Source organism: Cynoglossus semilaevis, chromosome 15 (genome assembly GCF_000523025.1).
Source record: "Cynoglossus semilaevis isolate Cse_v1.0 chromosome 15, Cse_v1.0, whole genome shotgun sequence".
NCBI lineage: Eukaryota > Metazoa > Chordata > Actinopteri > Pleuronectiformes > Cynoglossidae > Cynoglossus > Cynoglossus semilaevis.
This window is the reverse complement of record NC_024321.1, coordinates 6,647,960-6,661,153: the sequence shown is the minus strand read 5'-3', so window position 1 is coordinate 6,661,153 and position 13,194 is coordinate 6,647,960. Positions and strand designations below refer to the sequence as shown.

At 37.3% G+C, this 13,194-nt stretch overlaps 2 protein-coding genes across 4 annotated transcripts in view; one reads left to right on the top strand and one right to left on the bottom strand.

The window, feature by feature from the left end:
• The window catches only part of LOC103390720 (LIM and calponin homology domains-containing protein 1), a 68,853-nt gene extending 57,689 nt beyond the window's left edge, over positions 1-11,164 (bottom strand). The window contains exon 1 of the mRNA XM_025063349.1: positions 10,718-11,164. Coding sequence (XP_024919117.1) covers positions 10,718-10,840 — 123 coding nt within the window. The 5' untranslated portion in view covers positions 10,841-11,164. The remainder of the gene's footprint in view (positions 1-10,717) is intronic.
• Positions 11,165-12,248: 1,084 nt separating this feature from the next.
• The window catches only part of LOC103390712 (transmembrane O-methyltransferase homolog), a 3,794-nt gene continuing 2,848 nt past the window's right edge, over positions 12,249-13,194 (top strand). Inside the window, exon 1 of one of the 3 annotated variants that reach the window (XM_008326661.3) lies at positions 12,249-12,844. The gene's annotated coding sequence lies outside the window, so the exon portion shown is untranslated. Of the gene's footprint in view, positions 12,845-12,895; positions 13,024-13,194 lie in introns of those variants that run through there. The other 2 variants (XM_017039250.2, XM_017039249.2) reach the window with 2 other exon arrangements.

Below are 13,194 nucleotides of genomic sequence, written 5' to 3'. Positions count from 1 at the left end.
CTGACATCTCCAACTTGTAATGCATTTTAAATGTGGTGTATTGATAAATGTTGCCCCTAAGATAAGAAGACAGGTTGGTTTTTTGGTTTACATCACTGATTGGTTTGAGGTGAGTGATTGAGAGGAAGTGAGTTTCCACTCTTGAACATTTACCAAGCTGTGCTGGTGTTAGTGATTGTAAGCAGATTTTTGTCTGATCTTATCCTCCACACGCCTCCTCCTCCAAGATAGGAGCAAATATTTTAAATGATGTGATTGATTTATGGAAGGAAACTCTGCAGCTATTCACTTGATGAAAAAGGAAGCAGGATATTTTTTACACTGATTTTATAGTGAGTTCAAACGCACAGTACTAAGCAACACAACTTTGGGGATTTTCAAGTTTCCTGTGGCTTTGAAAAGAGAGTAACAATAAAATTCCTGAAGGCCAGGACTATAAATTTTTACTTTAGAAGAGAGCTTTGTGGCAATTAAAAAAATAAATAAAGTGTATTTTAAAATGAAGCAGCTGTGGTTTGTCCACTCTCCAACAGACTTTATTTATTCCATTCACTTTTATTTCCCTCCATTATGTGTTAGACAACAACAGGATTAAGGTTTCCTAAACTTCTAATCAGGGGTTAGAAGCTGAAGCACATGGTGTTTGTTTATCTCTGTTTCAGTTTTTATACCTAAATATGTACCTCCATCTGCAGATTTTTTTTTTTCTTTTTTAACCAGACTTTTGTGCCACTTTTGCTCTACTGTATTTTCTGGAATACAAGTCGTTCGGGAGTATAAGTCGCACCAGCCAAAAAATGCAGAAAAAACGAGTTATAGTCCGGTTAATAGTCTACTGAATTGGCTGAGTTAAATTGTTAGCTAATGACAATGTTGAAAGAGTCTTTACATTCAATTCTGTGATGTGACAAAGTTGTCAAAACTTCAGCATTTAGATCATTCAGAAGTACTGCATTCTGAGCAAACCGACACAAGACTCCCTCCTAGTGTAACATCATTACTGGCATAAACCCTTGAATATATTTCCACTTCACTCCTGCAGGGAACTGAAAGATCCTTAAGCATTCATCTCAGGACTTTCTCTTCTGTTTCAACTTCTGAGGAATCAGACAAAACACCAGCAGAATGTGGAGCAGTTTTTATGCTAATGCCACCATTACACTGAATAACAAGCTCTCACCATCATATATTTTTCATTCTCAGAGTCTTCCGCATGCCCCGAATATATAATTATGCAATTAAATGGTGAGGGCTTTTTTTACGTTCTTTATTATTAAACATAAATGATCAAATCCAGTGTCACAAATGCAGTGATTTCTGTTGTGTATGAACAAAAAGATGAAAGAAGTACTGTAGCAGGTCAGCCAAAAGTTGCTATTAACTTCAATTTTATAAATTAAAAAAAATAAATTCTCCTTCCTGGAAAATCTGACTATATTTTTCTCAGGATCTCTGTAGCAAACCTGTCGCAACCTTGTTTGCCGACAATATTCTTATGTCTGTAAATAAAAATATTTCTGTCCTTTTGTACAAACACCATAATGAATGACAACTGCCAGCACAACTCACACTGCATTCGTGCACTGGGAAAGAATGTCTGAAGAATGTATAACTAAATGTCAAACAACCACAGGCCTCACAAACTCAGCTTTCATCAGTTGTCAGGTACATTTCTGAGTATGTAGCAGCAAGTAGCAACAACTGCTAGCAGCTTTCATCCACTCTGAGAGTCTGGCACTCAGCCAGCGGAGCCTCCTGCACTTATGTTCTCATTTTCAGAGTGTGTTCACAGGTTTACTGTACGTGTCACTGTGGGAGGATTTGAACCGAGATCTTGCTTCTCACTCTCCTTACCTAACAGTTAAGGAAGACAACCAAAGGTCAATCGTGAAAATCATGGAAAATCAACAGGACATTCAAACAGAGCAGGAAATGTGTTGTTCTTAGTAACAGTTTTTGTTCCTCTATCGCTTCAGTAATCGTTTCCTAACAATATTATTATGGCATCAAACAATTCACTGGGCATTTTGCCTAAAAAAGACAAAAAGGCAAAACAAGAAAGAAAGAAAAATGTTGCCAGATTTGTATTTATTATTCTGGCAGCTCAAGCGTCCTCCTCACTGTATATTAGGTTTATGATTCTGTTTTGAATTCAGCCAAAAAAACTATTAGTGGAGTTCGAATCCATTTCCAATTAACTAAAAGGCTTTTCGTGGTGAACTTAACATCTGCAAATTCCTTGGACACATCCACGACAATAATAAAAGTAAAAAGGCCCTTGGGTGGAACTGACACTTTTTCAGGGAAATTCTAATGACATTTACCTGACCTAATGCCATGGCCAACTGGATTTGAATACATTTGCCTGTAAAATGAAATATTCACACTGGATAAGTCAGGTCATGTGGATCATCTTTTCACCCTCCTGTAACAACAGGGAGCACATTCTTCATGTGTACTTCCCTTCAGCTGGGTCACTGCTTTGGCAGGTAGAATCTCTAAATACATACTTTCCTTTATTGTAGGCCAACAGCGGCCAACAAAACCATCTCTCTATTTAGAAAGCTCCTTCAGATGAAGGACAACAGGCAGGAGAGCAACACCGACACCAGAGAGACCATGACAAGGCACTCGACTCTGAACAATAGCAGCAAACTAACAAACAAGGCAAACACGGTCATTTTACAAATTAAATACTCAAGTACAACTTGTATTCTATCATTGTTACCTGGCTAGTGCAAACCTGTGTACAGTCAGTAAAGTCATACTTTTGCTGAATAAGCAGTACTTGCTTTTTGAAACAGTTCCTTGAACAATAAGGAAAAATCAAACATAACACGCAAATGGCATTTGTCAAATTAACATTCATAAAACTTTACTTTATGAAGCATTGTTTAGTTAAAACAAATATGACACTGATAAAATAATATAGTTGGTCTGTTGAAATCAAACAAACATACGAACAAATAGCAGAGTAAAAATGATGGTCTGTTGAAATCAAACAAACATACGAATAAATAGCAGAGTAAAAATGACTTAGCAGTTCCTCAACCATTGACCTAACTCTGTTATCATATTTCCTGCTGCACTAGGGAAGGACAGGAGGCTTTACGTGAGATTAAGCAGATCATACACCAGTGGATTAGTGATTATCTTAGCTTAGTTTCCGGGATTTCTAATTTGTGTGTGTGTGGTTAAAGCTGCTCACTGCTGAGTTATGGAGCAGGAACATACTGTATGTTGTGAGTTGTTTAATGAATAGTCCACTGGTTACTGGCATGTAGCTGGTATTAGTGATTGACTGTGTTGTGGCTACTAGATACCAGCACCAGTATGACTCTCATTAAAACATCAAAACATTTACTGCATTCCCTTTTTTCTGTCATCAACATCAAATATATCTACACATTGGTAAACTATGTTAAACAGCTCCAAATTACTAACTTTAAGACTTCTTATGAATTTACTTGTTCTGTGTATATACTGTATATACAGTATGTATATATTTGTTATACACATATATTTGTTCATTTTCTGTTCTACAAAATTCTTTGCTACTTTTGATTGGCTATTTTGTTGTATTTTTGTTTCATTTTGCAAACTTTTGCACATTACTCTATATACATTCTATATTTTTGTAAATCCTTGGGTGATCTGCATTGTTTTGATTTGATTAATTTACCAAAATAGTTAAATCCTGTATTAAATGTGCATTCACTAACAAACTGGCATTCTGTGACAAACACCCCTGCATTTGGATAGTTGCCTAAAACATTGTTAACATTGTTAAAAGACTATGTTGATCAAGCAACGCAAATAAATCCTATCTTAAAGTCTCAAAGTATTCTGAATCTTAAATCTGTCCTGGGATAATGCATATGCTCTGAGCTGCTAAGTCAGCATGGCCATGACTACGGATCTGCAGCTCATTAAGCATTAAGCTGAGAGACCAAGGACACGTCCATATTTAAAACTAAAACTTTCACATGGCTGAAAGACATTTTTTTATAGCAGCCTATCTGACAACATTTAACACATCAGTTGTCCCTGGACTTCAAATGACATCGTGGAGAAACTCAGAGAACTGCTGCATTCAGGGCAAGTACAGATTTTTCTACCTCCATGGATGGCATCACCTTTTTTGAAAACAGCCCAGGGCCAAAAGCAGAGGCGTGTGTTGTACTGAATTTCAAAGAGGGTCATGAGACACAGCAAAGAAGAGTCCGTGCAACAATAACTCTGCTATGGTTTTTCAGGTTCAAGACGTATTATCACACATTACACAATATTCACTACAGAAATCGTCTTACAGTTAGATGCTAATGGTTATACTCTGTTATTCTTCTGTGCTTATCCAAGTTCACAAGAAGCCAAACAGGCAAAGAGGCATGCAACAGGTAAGATAACCTTTGGGGTTGTAAGGCTACTATAGTATCAGAAATCTCTAGTACCAAGAACTGTTCGAAGACTTCCAAGCTTTTAATCTAATGGTACTAAATTTGCAAATTCCAATCAAAAATAACAGAAGTCTCATTAAAATGGACTGCTTTGGGGTAAGAATAAGCTGTGACTGGTATGGTCTTGTGTGGCATTACGCATACTATACATTGATTCTAAATGTATGAAATATTTGAGATGCCCAACAACCCTTGACCAACATTATGTGATGCAAACTTTACTTAGTAAAATGTTTTAGAATGAGATTAAGATGTCTCAAGGAGTAGATCCAACTCTCCTTCGAAGACGTATTTGCAACATTCCAAAACAAAGCATAACATTGGTGGTGTCTCATTTGTCATAACAAACACCGGGGCTCAAATATTGGGCTCAGCAAAGCAGAACAAATATATATTGCCTGTCCCACAATATTCCACGCAGACATTTTGACAGATGAAAGACTGTTCTAAAGAGAAGTGAGGATCACTGTCTGTGTTCTAATCTCTCCCTGGCAACAAGTGTCTCTCGTTCTTCCTTTCTTTTATTCTTTAACAACTTTCTTGGCTGGGTTCATCCAACCAAAGAGTTTCCATGGCACACACCTCAGGTTGTCATCACGTCTTGTCCTGTCTGGCACTGTTCTCCTGAAACACTGTCTCATTCCTGTCAGATGAAGTTGGCTTTATTAGGGTGCAATCAATCACAATGGAAACATGTTCGTTTGACAGAAGATAAAAATGTCTTCTGGATTCTCTCCCATTTCCATAGGAGTAAGTGTACGATTTATCAGGTCATTGATGAATTATTCTTTTAGAATAACAAATACCAACACAAGGTTGAGTAAAGGTTACAGCTGTGTTATTGCAATTGATTATTAATTATTTTTCTCTACTTTTTGCCACTTTATCAAGAATCACCACAGTAGGAGTCTGCAAAGTGATCTGACAGTTTTTAATCTTTGGGGCGCTCACAGACACAACTGTCCACACCAGGGTTGGGTGTGGGAGACTAGTTGGACTAGAACTTGGGAGCAATTTAAACCATCAATAAATCTCTTCCTGGCTAACACATAAAGCCTTTTTCTCCTAACACAGTAGCATGCCTCAGTGTTTAGAGCAACTCAGAGCCAGATTTCACTATATGACAAACCCATATGACAAAAACCCTTGAATCATGTTTTCTCAGCAACCGTTATGACTGTAACTTATAACTGTAAGCAGACATCCACTTGGAATAATATAAAAACAACAACTGAATACTGTAGTAAAAGGGAAGAAAACAGTCAGGATGGTATTATATCTGTGCACACCTTTATTTTCAGTGACAAGCCATGTTGTACTTCTACAACTGCTGTAAACATGCCATGACATGGATATGGAGGTAAACGGTGGGAGATGGGTGTGGTCAGAATTATGAAAAGAAAAAAAAAACAAAAACAGTAAGCAATACAGAACTAGTTTAGCAGGAAACCAAGTTGAATCAAGCACTGAGGAGATACTGTTTTGCAGAAGGACAATATTCAGACATCTGGTAGTAATAATTAAAAATATAGTGAAAATGACAAACTGCTTATTGTCATAGAAGGAATGTTTTAGTTGAAGGTGGCGAAGGAGACTGTTTCCATTAATAGGTTCATATTTTCAAAAACAGTAAGCAATACAGAACTAGTTTAGCAGGAAACCAAGTTGAATCAAGCACTGAGGAGATACTGTTTTGCAGAAGGACAATATTCAGACATCTGGTAGTAATAATTAAAAATATAGTGAAAATGACAAACTGCTTATTGTCATAGAAGGAATGTTTTAGTTGAAGGTGGCGAAGGAGACTGTTTCCATTAATAGGTTCATATTTTCAACAACAATTACTCAACAGGCAGACGTAAAAATAACAAGTCTTGCTTTTTTAATTTCAACAACAATTACTCAACAGGCAGACGGAAAAATAACAAGTCTTTTTTAATCTGAGAATATTATTTTAGTCATTTGTCAAGATAAAACATCATCAATTTGAGGGTTCCTGCTACTATAATGATGCTGCCCATATAATTAATTAGTTTGGCCCAGTAGTGGGTCACATGACCTATCTTACATTCTTTTTCTTTTTTTTCCATTTTAAACCTTTTAGACTATTTTCTACTATGTATTAGCAATATTTTACACAATTTTCTCTACACATTCCGGGTGATATTGCCTTCGAATGCTTTTACTAATGTTTACGTTTTAAGCTTAATTTTCCTCAAAGAAAAAAATAAAAAATAAAAAAATCTCTGTAATCACACACTGTTGACAGATGGAATTGCAAAACCAATGTGCCCACCTCTCACCATAAGGCACTGGTTTCATTTGCCAGCAGCAAAGAGTCTCTAACCACCATTGACGAGGCAGACCACTCAATCAAACCACTAAGGTGTGTTCAGATTAAAGACCCAGTCAGATCGCAGACACCCTGTGGCAAAGATATACCAAATCATTCAATACCGAGAGTATCAAGTAGTTTCCAACTTACTTCTTTTGGAAAGTAAGTTGGAAAGTACTTGATACATGATTTCAGCATCCTCAGATTTTTGGAAATATCATTTGATATTTGGACAGCTTTTAGTAATTTTCTGTCCCATTTTAGGAATATTGGAGCTTAATTGAGTTTGGCTAATTGTATAAGATGCTTTTTAGCATTTGATAACATTTAGCTTACTTTAATTCAATGTTTTGCAGTAGATCTACTGACTTTTGACACTTTTTGCTATGTTAACAAAACATTTCCTTGCATTTCACAGTAAATTCAATGAAACTAAATGTATATCTCAAAGACTTCTATACAGGTTTACAGCCACTTATAATAATAAAAAAAGATCTAAGCATGATGTAATGAATTACGTGTTCATTCTCACATCACTGGTTCATGTCATAACTCGTGTGAAATATTCCTTCTGACAATTATCAAACACCACAATCTAAAAACTCTGGTCGTATTCATTCAACATAAGAGTGTTGTTTAAACAAAGAGCAGGACAATATCCAACAGTGAGCCATAAATCAGCCACAGTCCCACATGCAGCTGAGGCAGGACCACCAGAATGTGTTGAGAGAAAAGAATAAATTTGGTTTTCAGCAGCAGCTCTCAGGGTCTGTGTGGTCAGATACTGCACAGTTGAGTTCCCGTGATACTCAGCTGCCATAACAAACCAAAATGAAGTACTTGCTCAATCAAGTTATATACAAACAATAAATCCAAACACTGAACAGGCCCTGAGTTTCATTCAGTCACAACCCAACAGGGTTCAACTGTTGACACAAACAAACCTCAGATAAAGATCTGACCCCAGATAAATAGGGTCAAATTCTGATTCTTAGGTCTACAGTGCTTCGTGGTTACATCGCCACTGATGCACAGTGTTAAAATGATGATGACATAAGACGTTAGCACTCTGTTAGTGTCGGTGAGTGATATATACTTATGTGAATTCAGACTTATGGAGAAAAAAAGAAAACTTACGGCAGAATTCTACAGATCCTGTATTTAGTTGTTCATTAATATTCATTGTAATTAAATAGAACAGATTTTGGTCATCTGCATAGAAATATCTTACCATACGAATATGCTCTCAGCTATCAAAATATGCTTCTTTACACCCAGTTGGATACACTCATAAACAATCTCCACATGTTTCATTATTTCCTTATCAGCTACACAGAAAGCCAACTCCCTTTGGCATTTGCGATGGCAGGCGCCCATTCAGGAAGTAGGTTATTGTTTTGCTGTTGGCAAACAAGCCAACAGTCCCAGATAGACAAATCCTATAATAAATCCTCCGTCATAATGAATCATATTACTGTTGTAACGCACAATTTAATTAAATTATTTTCCTGACAGCAAAACAAAGATGACAGAAAATGTACAACAATAATAAAAAACCTGATGATAGACGAGATGCACAACACTGAGCGCAGGTCTCCACTGTTCTGATTGGTCACACTGCAAACAAAGTACCTGTTGTTGTGACCTCTCGCCTCAAGTGCTGTTACTCTACACGACATGAGTGCAGTCAAAAAAATTGCCCCTCACACAACAGACTGAAGCTTTTGTGTTGTGATCTGTTCAATCTAGACCCAACAATCTGCCTGTGGTCGCCTGAGGTGATCAGAGAACCATCGCTAGGTGCTTATGGGAAATTAAATAGGTCCCAATGAGAAAAGAAATGGTGGAAGGAAGAACAAAAGAGTTAAAAAAGTATCAATTCCCCCGTTTTTTTTTTCAGCCCTGAACTGCCTCTGCGATTCTAGGTCAGTAGTGGCTTTTAACAGGTGTGATTTGAGCGTGTCAGGAGATTTGAGCCACTGAAACGCTCCTCGACCAGTAGACAAAGGCGTGTAGCTTTTGTATTGCTCCGTAAACAGTTGTAGCTCATAAACAAGGTCAAACAGGTGAGTGTCTAGTGTATTTTATAACAGTCAGAGCTGTAGAATAACCGATTAGACAAGAGTTAACTAAAAGGGAGTCAGCAAAAACCTAATTTGAAACTAAACAAATAAAAACTTATCAAATGAACTGCTAAAAGACAGCCACAGGACAACGAAAGGTTACACTTAACATTAGCTCCTTAAAAGTAGAGCCACAGTAAAAGATGACACAAAGTAGCTTAGGTTGAGAGACAGCTAATAGGTAAACCATAAAAAAACTACCTAAAAGAAACACTTCATAGTTGGCCATCAAAGGCACAGTAGAAACTGGTGATGGTGTATCTCCACTGTAATGACTCAGCAGGTATAAAATGACACGACAGTAAGTCACTGCAGGATGGTGATATTATGGGCAGCCTGTGCATAAAAAAACAATGCTTGCAGCCACAAATTCCCAAATAGTGTAGTGTAGTTTAGTGTAGTGGACCAGTGTGAACATGAATGTAGATGTAGCCCAGCCTTCATTATACATCGTCACATCATAATGACATGTCTACCATTTTTAGCCGATTTATAAATCACTCACACAGACAACAAAACAAAACAAAAACAAGGATGATTAGTGGTCATGCTAACACAATGACAATAATTAAATATTGCAGCAATCGGCATTTTGGCAGAACATATTTGGACATGTCAAAGTAAAATAACTGCAATAATAACAGAATCATTTGGAAAACAGCAAGTTAGCACCTGCGAGTGATAGTTTTTCAGAAGGCCAGCAGCGTTGATTTGGGATCTACTGAACTGATGTCTTCAGACAGTGCATCGTTTTCAGTAACAACAGCTGTAATGTCAACAAGTTGCAGGTAGTGGGGAACAGTGCACAAAACAACAGACATTAAAAACAGCTTTGCGCTAACGCATCACCAACTAAAACCAGAGCTTCATCCCTTCACCTTCGCTTAGCATCTGCAGAGATGTGACTCCGTCTCTCCAACCTGCAGCAGTGGAGCTGCCACCGGGACCAGGAGCACAGCTCACACTGCAGAATGATAACATTGACCAACCACCAGTGGAGCGCAGGCATGTGTTGTGATTGAAATTCCACCGGAACAAAACCTTGTTTGTGTGTGATTTTACTTCTTAAACTTACAATGAAGAGACAAATCCATTCCACATGACGCCTGCATTGTTTTTACAGCCAAACATGCAGCCGGCCCCACAGGCGCTGCAGCCTCTGTACAAAGAACCCAACAAATAACAAATATTTTGAATGGAATGCTAAATATGTGCATTGTATTCAGATTGTTCAAGCATGAACTCAGGCAATAGTAACATTTGAACAGTTTTAGCTGTAATTTGGTAAAATTTAAGTAAAAGTTTGGCTTTAGATTGTGTTATTTTTATAGTTTAATTCCGTTATCTTGACTTGTTGCCTTTGAGCAATTTCTGGGTTAACATTTAGATATTTTAGCATATCTCTTGGATAGTTTTATTTAACATTTGTTTTCTTGCCATGTTTTTTGCTGCACTTTAAAAAAAAAACATTTTTCACTTTTTTTTCAGCAATTCTCTAAAGCTTAGTGCTGCTCCATTGTGCATGAGGCTCTCTGGAAAAGGTGTGCACATCCTGTTTGGAAGACATAGACATAGTTTACACGGTTCTAAAACACTAGACATCAATTAAACAGCACTCTGTTTCCGTGTAGCAAATTCACGGGAAAACAGAGTCATACAGATACCTTTCAACAGGTGAGAAAACAACTCAGAGTTTCCATAAACACGCCTGGTGCACAGAGTAACTAAGGTCACACTGTGACAACAAAACACCTGTGCAGAAGGGAAGTGAACGCACAACCTCCTCCTCCTCTGTGACTCACCTCGATCCATTTCTGCGCCTCCTGAAAGGCAGCGTCTGCAGCAGCAGTGGACTCAGGACCATGAGGATGAGGATGGTGATGGGAATGATGAGAGTGTCCTATGTCTGAGAGCGGACTTGCCATTGGCGAGTTTTAACTGAGGTCTTATTTTGAGCCTCTAAATGTTGCGTAAAAGCAGCGGAGCGCTGACTTATTTCCACAGAATGTCGTAGAAAGGAGGCAGTGTTTTTCCCCCTTTGCCCCGCCTGGATGGAGGTGTAGCAGCAGCAGCAACAGCCGGGGTGTTAGTGAAGGCGGACCAGCAGCTGCAGTCTCCGGTGCACACTCCTGCTGCGAGTGCCTGAATCAGTCATGAAAGGTCAAACTGCAAAAAGACACAGAGAATGCTTCCGGTGTGCCCCTACAAAATAAGTGTATATTTAACTGTTTTTCCACACTCCCCACATTCCACCATTCCCTTCGTGTTTGTATCTAAACATGAAACCACAAATACAGATAAACAACTATTCGTATGCACGCTCATATATATATATATTTATTGAATGGTTTGGAAAGTGGGTGGAAACCTGAGTACCAGGAGCAAACCTACACATATGTGGAGAGAACATGCAAACTTCATAGAGGAGACCAGTATTAAACCGATTTTGTTCTTAATGTAAGACAACAGCATTAACCACTCTTCCAACAATCAGTCTTTATGGCTGCGTCCCCCCCGCCCATGCAGGCTCCATCATTGTTGATTTGTTTATTTGTTATTTATTTTTTACTCATCATAAAGTTGTCTACTTTTAATTTGGTAAATAAATATGAAGGGTTTAGATATTTAAAGGGATATATTAAAACATTAGCATTAATAAACTATTTTCAATTACAACAACAATGGCTATAGTAAGGCCTAAATTATTGTTTTGTTAAAATAGATTTTCTTTTGGCCAGGCATAACCTCCACTGATATTGTATAAACATAATTCATTTTTCTTTTTTACGTTTCTCTTTCCTTTATTCTTTTCTTTGAGCTCTTGTTTTGGCTATAAACTATTTCTGTTTCCTGTGTGGTGCAGCAGCATTTTGTGAAATTGACGCAGACAGACTGACAGCATGTATGTACTGTATGATCTGCCTAAGTGGCAAAAATACACAACGCTGTTCTACGTGCAGTGACCAACAGAGGGCGGCACAACAAACTTCTACCTGTAACATTCAGTAATCAGAAAATAAATTAAATTAAATAATATAGTCAAGGTCCAAATAATGAAGGTTTGTTGTGTAAGTCTGTAACCACAAAAACAAACAAACAAACAAACAAATCCCAAATCACTTCTGGGTAACACCCTTTTTCAAGTTTTTAATTCTTAAAGTTGTGTTTAGTCTGTCTTTTTCTGTAATTGTCCATGCGATTATTGTTTCATTTTAACTTGCAGGATTGATTTGATATTTTTTATATCATACATTTTCTCGTTGAATTTAAGAATATGAAAGTATATGCATGTGCATCTAATGTCTGTCAAAGTCAGTAGAGTTACAGCAGAACATGTTTTACACAAGTTCTCAATTTAAAAAGTGAATGGACAACAACACGGCCTTGTTGTTCAGTGATTGTGTTGCTATGGAAACCTTAGGAGACATTATTAGACTTTGATCTATTAGTCTCCTCGTATGAAAGACAATATATTGTGTTTGTGTTTTTTCGCCATTCGTCGTTATGTTTTATGCATACACTTGCTTTTAATCTTTGCTCAACGCTGCTCCGGATTTTTTTTTTTTTTTTGCATCTCTGCTTTCCTCTAGTGGACTAATGTAGCAGTACTTTGGAGCAGGAAAAGGAGGAGCTTTGTAACAGCAGGTCGACTTTGTATCCCAACAAGACTGCAGTTACTCGTCCACTCCTATCGACTCTCGCTGTTTCTTTTTCTTTTTTCTTTTTTTTTTTTACTGTTTATTAAATATTTCCTCACACATGGATTTGTTGTTTATAATGCAAATCTCACTGAGGGAACCTACAGTATTTATGCGATTCTATTGCAGCACCGGGTAGTTTGTTTATAGAAGTGCTTGAAGCTGAGAGGTCATTTCCACCTGTGTTTGACAGAAGTCACTCTGAACCTGGAGCAGCAGCAGGGCAGCTGGGCAAGTACCACAAATTGTGTTCCTTATTTATTTATTTATTTTTTTTTGTAATTAAGTTAGCTCATAGTATATTTCCAACGTTTTATTTTAATTATTTTTTTTTAGCTGAGACAATACAGGAAGTCTGGATCCAGGGTTGGCTAATGTGAGAGGACACATGAGTTAATAAAGTAATAAAGGTTTGGAATAAACTAAGACAATTATATGTCCACATGCACCGGATTTCATAAAAAAGTTAATGTTAACTTTTTTTGGGGGGAGGAAATAATATATAGATATATATATTAACGGATAAGAAACATAAAAAAGAAACAACCTGAAAAAACAAACAGCATAGATAAACATTAACT